The 8724-nt window shown below is 42.6% G+C and overlaps 1 protein-coding gene across 4 annotated transcripts; it reads left to right on the forward strand.

Moving 5' to 3' along the window:
* Positions 1–258: 258 nt before the first annotated feature.
* LOC127925025 (cytohesin-2) lies at positions 259–8411 on the forward strand. Of its 4 annotated transcripts, XM_052509698.1 has the most exons (13): positions 1171–1289; positions 1560–1677; positions 2011–2161; positions 2612–2678; positions 2928–3046; positions 3137–3217; positions 3379–3491; positions 3566–3714; positions 4018–4130; positions 5172–5250; positions 5400–5471; positions 5558–5712; positions 5846–8411. In XM_052509698.1, exons 2-13 carry the CDS (start codon positions 1659–1661, stop codon positions 5931–5933), a joined length of 1206 nt encoding a protein of 401 aa, XP_052365658.1. In that variant the 5' UTR covers positions 1171–1289; positions 1560–1658; the 3' UTR covers positions 5934–8411. The 4 variants fall into 4 exon arrangements, with proteins under 4 accessions (XP_052365656.1, XP_052365658.1, XP_052365657.1 ...); XM_052509696.1 differs by lacking the exons at positions 1171–1289; positions 1560–1677 and adding an exon at positions 259–460 and having other exon boundaries at positions 4018–4129; positions 5174–5250; XM_052509697.1 differs by having other exon boundaries at positions 1281–1677.
* Positions 8412–8724: the final 313 nt, after the last annotated feature.

Raw genomic sequence — 8724 nt, forward strand, 5'->3', positions numbered from 1 at the left:
ATTTGATTTAAATTTGATATTGAGATCAAATCGGCTGCATTGAACCTTTAATAAAAAACATACAGTGACCCCTTTTCCAGGCAGTTATTGGGAAAGAAACCAAGTTCTACTATATTGGCCAAACAACCTCAGATGTTTGTGTCACAGATGAAAATGCCTTGTTATATCAGTGTCGTTGGTTGTGTGGCTTCTTTCTGGGTTCAAAAGTTCCTTACAAACATGGTGGAAAGTGAGGACGTGTTTATTTAAAACAAAAAGTTAGCGTCACTTCCTGTACCACCACCTCCTTTGTCTGTGCCCCAGGTTTCGGTACGCAAGGCTGGTTATTTATTTATTTCCTTTTTATTTGGAGGATATATTTTCATATATATCCATTACTTTTTCATTTATTGAATGACAGTCGACTCTGAAATATTTATGCCTAAAAGCAAAGCGCCAAAAATGGATGACCTGGACTACAGTAAGTATCGCTACGCTAACGCTTCGCTTATAAAAACACACTCAGCTAGCCAGCTAGTTATAACAGCAGGTATTACACAATTAGAGCACCGTTGTCACTAAACAATATTAACGTTGTATGCATTATAATGTACTACATGGTTGTCATCTTTGTTTGTTATACAATGTTTCTCATACGAGAGTCCCATACAACCGCAGTCAACGTAAGCTAATAATACAGTACTGACTAACGTCAGCTCGCTAGTTAGCAAGCTAGCTAACTCTTATTAGGCTTACTGGGTAACTAGTTGTAGCTAACTACTTCTTGTAGTTTGACCACTCATCCAAATAGCTAGCTAACGTTATTCATTACAGTATTGGTTACTATTTCACGTTAAACCTACCCACTGTCCGTCAAGAATCAAAACATTGAATAACTTAGCTAGCTCGTTAGAGGGACGGGGTTGTTGACTTGCAGATGTCATTTAGCATCCTAAACATGAACCTGATCGTGGCACTGTAGTGGCTGGTCACTACCGAGGTAGTACTGTGGTTTGCAGCGATACTGTGACCTCTATTTTTTAACTCCAGTCCAGGCTGGGGACCCAGAGGACTGCACATCATTGTTCCAGCACTAACACATCTTACCTGATACAACTAATTAGATAGTGGCGTGATAATTAGTCTAAACAGGTGTGTTAGTGAGTGCTGTGTTAGAAAAAGAATAGTTACTTTAGTTTAAACATCTGAGGATTGACAGTAGCTAGAGAGAAGTGTCATTTGGAATGAATACGTATTTTTTTAAATATTTTTTTTATTGTCCTGCATAGTTCACATATGCAGCGCCAACAGTAAACAACATTTTTTTTAATGCAGATCTCTTATCTCTGTCCCCAACTAGTATTTGTCATGTCTAACCACTCCCGATGTCACATTAGAGATTGTCAGGATTCCATGGAATGTTTCGGACTGAAAGCCCTGAAGCCAGTTTTTCGGCTTATTTGATTTTAAACATGTTTTGTCTTTTATCTACAGTACTTCTGTTCTGTGTTGATAGGCTACTTCTGTGCAGGACTAGATGGTTTTCTGAGCTCTAAGAACCTTTCTTTATCGATGAATAGGCTGTAAGGTTGAGTGCTCCAGTTTATCAAGGCTGCAATGAGACGCACGTCATCAACCGCCTGATTTTCCACACGTTTCCATTTGACTAGACAAGAAAAATGGAGGAATTAGGTACAGGTCAGTGAGTGGAGAAACAAGCAAGAATAGAGAGGGGAGAGACAGAGGAAATTGAACAATGTTTTGGAACATGGGATTGGATATGATTAGTTTTGTGTTTTGGAAAACACGGCTTTTACTCAAACTTCTTATTGTTTTCAGTAAGAAACTCAAAGCATCTTGGAAATGCACAGTAGCAAACAGACTTTGAATACTGTCATGTTTCAGGTGAATTTGAACTTGTTCCCTCTATCCCCACCATTTTCCCATTGTCTCCCATTTCCATGCTCCCTTTTTTTCTATCGCCATCCATCTCTTTATTCTCTCACCCCTCTTCTCCCTCCTTCCCTACAGTCCCGGTAGACCTGAGTCCAGAGGAGCGCTCTGAGCTGGAGGACATCCGTCGGAGGAAGGGAGCTCTGCTGCAGGAGATCCAGAGGCTCAGAGACGAGCTCAGAGAGGCCATCATAGAGGTGGAAGGACTGGAGACCAGCACAGAGGGCAGGTGAAGAAAACACACAGATGGTCCCCTGAATATTTCAGTTCCATTATTCAGTGTGTAGCACAGTCCCTCCCCCCTGGTGTATCTGAAGTTGAATTATAATGGGATGATTAGAGAGAGTCCATGTGACAGCCGTGTTTCCCAAAATAACTTCCTATGCATTCAGGTTACCTCTGCATTTACTCAATATTGCATCTATGGCAATTTCACTTTGAAGTTTATGTAAAAATATATAGCTTCCTATTGGCTTCTTTGACTATTCTCCTCTCCCCGGCAACTCCCCAGGTTCATAGCTGAAAATGAGATTGTGTTTTCAGTCAATATAGCATTTCTAAGAGCTATTTTAGTTTGTCTTCCCAACCCTGTCCTCTCCATTACCCTCTAACTGTATGTATAATTGATGGAGAGGTATTGTGTTGAATGAGATTCACTCCTTGTCTTTCCTCCCTGCAGTAAAACTTTACAGAAGAACAGGCATGTGGCCATGGGAAGGAAGAAGTTTAACATGGACCCCAAAAAGGTGAAAAGGGGACATGGAATGGATACATAAATCTGATCTTCACTCTAAACCCAGCCCCTCTCTTTTACCGTCTGCCTTCTCATCAATCTCTTGAGCGTTTACTCTCTTTTGATTGTTGTTACCCTCTCTCTGTGTGTGTGTGTGTGTGTGTGTGTGTGTGTGTGTGTGTGTGTGTGTGTGTGTGTGTGTGTGTGTGTGTGTGTGTGTGTGTGTGTGTGTGTGTGTGTGTGTGTGTGTGTGTGTGTGTAGGGTATTGTGTTCCTGGTGGAGAATGAGTTGCTCAGACACACTCAAGAGGATGTTGCCCAGTTCCTGTACAAAGGAGAGGGACTCAACAAGACTGCTATAGGAGACTACCTGGGAGAGAGGTAACCATTCCCTCTCTCTACCTTGCTATTGTCTTTGTTATTGTTGGGCTGAACAGCATCAGAAGTCTACGTTCCTCTTCTCTCCTGTAGGGAGGACTTTAATCTCAAGGTTCTGCAGGCGTTTGTTGACCTTCACGAGTTCACTGATCTCAACCTGGTCCAGGCTCTCAGGTAAGCTGGGGTGTCCTCTATGATAAGCTCTGACATTTAATAAAAAACAGTACATCAATTTCAAATTCTAGAGGTTAAAAACACTACATCAGCGTCTTTGTTACCATGGCAGCCAGTGCTCTCTCTGACCTTTTGACCTCTGACCTTTGTGACCCCTGCAGGCAGTTCCTATGGAGTTTCCGTCTGCCTGGCGAGGCTCAAAAGATTGACAGGATGATGGAGGCCTTTGCCCAGAGATACTGTCACTGCAACCCTGGCGTCTTCCAGAGCACTGGTACACACACTTACCATCGTTATAACAGAGGTCTACTAGCCACTTCTCATCCTATGGTTCCGCTCTCTCCTCAGATACGTGCTATGTGCTGTCGTTTGCTATCATCATGCTGAACACCAGCCTCCACAACCCCAACGTGAGAGACAAGCCTGGATTAGACCGCTTCATCTCCATGAACAGAGGCATCAATGAGGGTGGAGACCTGCCAGAGGACCTGCTCAGAGTGAGTGAGGGAGGGGAACATAGCAGCTATGGGGAGGGGCTAGGGGAGTTTCTGTGGAAGTGAGGTGTCGTTGACTGAGTGATTATTCATCTTTTTTTCATCAGTTTGGAGGGGTTCAGAATGAAGCTCTAGTTCAGATAAAATATCAGTGTGTTATAGTGAATCTCCCTGCTGTTTGTCTCTCCTCAATGGACAGGAAAGGGGGATACCTAATCAGTTGTACAACTGAATGCATTCAACTGAAATCTGTCTTTCGCATTTAACCCAACCCCTCTGAATGTCTCTTGTCTCTGTCTACCACAGAATCTTTATGACAGCATCAAGAACGAGCCCTTCAAGATCCCTGAGGACGATGGAAACGACCTGACACACACCTTCTTCAACCCTGACCGAGAGGGCTGGCTCCTCAAACTAGGTGAGTTGGCCGTGGCGACGCCGGGTGGTGGGAGGGGGTACTGCAGCTTATCTCTGCCGATCGCCTCAAGGTAGTTTCAAAACCAAATATGGATTATTTGGATGGCTTAAAAATATATTAACATTCTGTAATGTCTGTAACGGTCCTGATCAGCCCCAGGGTTTTTGGATAGTGAGTGTAAACTTGTGTGCTCTCTCTCCTAAGGCTTTGTGCTGTTATGTGCCTGCTTCCTTCTCTCTCAAGTTTACACTAAAGATAATGATACACCGCCAATGTTCTGAGGCAATATTGCCAGACTTGTTGTCCAACAATGTTGCCTAAAACATCGTCCATGTATTATGATCTCAAGACTGCCATTGCATGATGGGTAAATAGACAGAATTGTCCATACTGAGGGAGCTGCCCTTGGATTCTCATATAAGATCAGTTTGTGTTTTCTCCGCTATGTTAAGATTAGGATTGGGGCACAGTAAACTGATCCTAGATATGTGTCTATGAGCGACTTCTACATGGAGCTTCCCTCAGTACCTCACCCTCTTGCATCATGGCAGTCTGAACCGTCTTCTCTTGCATGGTGGGGTCTGTGATCTGTTTGTCACTAATATCTCTGCCGTCTTCTCCCCCAAAACCTCTGGTCCCTGTTGTCTCTGCTTCTCCCTGTGATTTCCACACTCTGCTGCTGCCGTTTGTTTCTCAGGAGGTATGTACTGGGAGAATGGGTCCATGAGAAACACTATCATTCTTATGGAACCAAAATGGCCAACAGGCATATAGAAGAAAAGTTATTGTCCACATATGCCTTTTGTCAGACATTAGACGTCTCATATTACCGTGTGAGATGAATTGGCATACAAAGGCATTGGAAATGTAAGGCTATACAAGCTGTCTGAATAACTGTAATATCCTGAAGGTGATGTGTAGTAATGGAATATTTGCTTCAGTATGTGGAGCAGTCAAGTGGAATGATTTTCTCCAGTCCAGTCGGTATTCTGCTCACCTCCAGATCCCATGTCTCATGCCTCTATTGGTCTGTTTGTATTTCAGGAGGACGGGTGAAGACCTGGAAAAGAAGATGGTTCATTCTCACAGACAACTGCCTTTACTACTTTGAGTATACTACAGTAAGTCAACATTATAGCTGTCAAAGTGCCACTGTAGAGCAATGTGATGGAAATGTAATCCATTACAGAGAGGGTAAAGAGCTATGTAACAGAACATTGTAACGTGGATCAGTGTTCTGTACTACAGTGTGTATAATGTGTGTGTTCAGGATAAGGAGCCCAGAGGTATCATTCCCCTAGAGAACCTGAGTATCCGGGAGGTTGAAGACCCCAGGAAACCTGTGAGTTTGTTATCAATACATTTAGAATGTCAACATGGGACATGATCACTGCACCATTTCTCCTGACTCCCGCTCTTCCCTCTCAGAACTGCTTTGAGCTGTACATCCCCAACAACCGTGGTCAACTGATCAAGGCCTGTAAGACTGAGGCAGACGGCAGAGTGGTGGAGGGGAACCACAACGTGTACCGCATCTCTGCCCCCACACCTGAGGAGAAAGACGAATGGATCCACCACATCAAGTACGTAGGGAGGGAGGGAGGGAGGCAGGCAGGCAGGCAGGCATAAAGGGAGAGTAAGGTGTATGGATGGATACATTTAGAAATGCATCAGACTAACATTCTTCTTTTCTGTTTCTTCCATCCCTCTCTCCAGCTCTGCGGTCAGCGTGGACCCCTTCTATGAGATGCTGGCTGCCAGGAAAAAACGCATATCGTTAAAGAAGAATGAGGAACAACCGTAGAACATTCCCTTCTTCCTCTCTCCTCTTCATCCCCTCCTCCACCTCTTCATCTCTCATTCTAACATGGGACACAAGCCTTTCTCTCCTCCCTAGATTCATTCCATTCCTCACTTTTTTCCCCTCTTTCTTTGGGAGGAGGATTTGTTGCTATCCTGTTTAAGAGACTGGCCAGCACAAACAGGCAGTTCAGAAGTGAACTGTGAAATAAATGTGTTTTATTCAGGGTAGCAAGCAGGGCCACTGAACCTTCCATCACAAACAGGCTGCAACTCATCAGTCTGAAGTGACTTCCTCTCCATCTGTAACTGATATAACATTGGGGCAACGGTCCAGTTCTAACCGGTCACTGTGTGAAGGACAGGAAGCCACTTTAACCTGTTAAGATGCAGCACTAGTTGTCTGCTGTGCTTTACTCTAACATCTTGGCTCCAGGTTAGCATGTCTATATCAGCATTATCAAAGTCCCACTTTAATACTGTAGCCTCTGTGAAGGAGATGACGCTGGTCCTTACTGCTTAGACCATAAAAATGTCATTCATGTTAAATTTGTTATGATCAACCATCTACGGGAAATGTTCCCAGAAAAACTGACCAATAAGGCAACAATAGAGCAGTGAACACTAAAAGACGACGACTCTTGTCAATGACCACTGGCGTTTCCTTCACAAGACTGTTAATAAACTCCCTCATACAGACACGTAAACTGTTAAACCCAACTCCATAATACGCTACAGTGGGTTTTAAGAAGTTACAACGGCAGCTTATTACAACGTATACTTCATTTTTTTGTAAATACTTGTTAGACTATTGTTTACAACACAGATTTAATTTATTGTTTATTTTTGTTTGTTAAATCTTTTTTGTAAGAGCTACTGTAGAACTGCATGTGGAGATGAGGGTTAATCCTTCATACACCCAGATGGACCAGACTTGTGTTAGTGTTGGGTGCATTTGAGAAAGAATGTTAGTGTTCCCTGTTGACACAATAGAATCAACCTCCAATTGGAACATTTAGATTATTCAGGACAGGAGAGTGATGACATCACAAAACATTTTGGATAGAAATGTTTAGTATAGAAAAGGCATGGTTCTGTGTGGTATGGAACAGGGAATCCTGTCAGTTCTATACATTCTATTTCTATCTGTACTGTTGATAATGTTGCACTGTCCTGAAGGAACCTCTATTATCCTCTAAGAGCCTGAATGAATGAGGCTCACTGAAGCACAAACAGGTGTCCCAGATGCCTGTAATGGCTTTCTTTCAGCCATAACCATCATGGATATGTGAAAGGGCTGGTTAGGTGTCCTTCATAATACTGATGCCCATCCAATCCTGTCAGATCTGTGACCTAAAAGAAAAGCAAGCTATGGGTGGTTATTGGGACATCACCCTATGATAAGTCTGAAACAACCTGTCTAATATGAGAACTGAAATCTGAAATGATGTTTCTGAAGTTGAATCATCAGTCAAGCCAGGAAAAGGCATCAGATTCCTCTTAATGTGATTGAATTGAAAAGGATAACAAACATGGAGCACTAATATATCTTTCAATATTATGTAATTGCTGAAATATTAAAATGTATTGAATGAATAACAATGTTAAGGATATGTCTAATGATACATTATGCCTGAATTGACTCGTAGATATTTGCATTAGTTTGTCATTGGATTAACATTTCTTTAGACTGAATATGGAAAATGCAGAATTAGGATTGTCTGCTGCACTTTATCAATATGTAACTTTTAGATTGGCAATACTAACTGCATCTGTAGTAGCCTCCAGTGGTGGCCAGGCTGTCCTACATCATCCTCACTGGTTGTGATGAAGGCTTCACAAGTCCATATTTTGATCACTTCCAGCTCTGACGACTATAGAAGTTGTACTCTAAATGTTGTTTACATAGGAAAGTCTAGGTACAAAAAAATGATCTCTTAATCTTCTCTAGTTATTCTCTGAGTGTTTGGTGTGACAGACACACAGCAGCGAGCCAACCTACAGGCAGGGCTGCTGTACACTACACGACACTGAAACACAGTAGACCTGTCTGGGTATTCTTGAAGTGCAAAGTTGCCAAAATGGAGTTGGGACGTCACACTGTTCCAACTCAACAAAGAGACAGACTTTTGTGAGAAAGGACACTAATGAATATTTCTGTCCCCCAGACCCCAACACCACTGCTTCTGTCCCCCAGACCCCAACACCACTACTTCTGTCCCCCAGACCCCAACACCACTACTTCTGTCCCCCAGACCCCAACACCACTACTTCTGTCCCCCAGACCCCAACACCACTACTTCTGTCCCCCAGACCCCACCACCACTACTTCCTGGGATAGTGTTTGATTTATTATTTATTTTTGTTTTACAGCAATGTAAAGATGGATAGGTCATCTGTGCTATATGTAGCAAAAACAAAACCACGGTACACAGGTGCCAGTCAACTGTTGTGAAACAATAAAAAGTGAACTGAGACAATATTCCTGTGTGTTTGAGTGATTATTATTAGACTTAGTTTACAGATGTCGGCAGATCAAATTCTAAATGTTTTTATTCCAGTGAACAGTATTACCCAGACCTTTTTTCCATTGTGACTAGGGTTGCAAAATTCTGGAAACTTTCAATAAATTCCCTGGTTTTCCTGAGATTCCAGTTGGAGATTTCCCAGAATAAGCAGGAAATCCAACAAGGATTTATGGAACACCAAGGAATTTATTGAAAGTTCCTGGAATTTTGCAACCCTAATTGTTACCCACTTACAGCCCAAGTGTTTGCGTGATCCATAGAGAATGA

Source organism: Oncorhynchus keta, unplaced genomic scaffold (assembly GCF_023373465.1).
Source record: "Oncorhynchus keta strain PuntledgeMale-10-30-2019 unplaced genomic scaffold, Oket_V2 Un_contig_496_pilon_pilon, whole genome shotgun sequence".
Classification (NCBI taxonomy): domain Eukaryota; kingdom Metazoa; phylum Chordata; class Actinopteri; order Salmoniformes; family Salmonidae; genus Oncorhynchus; species Oncorhynchus keta.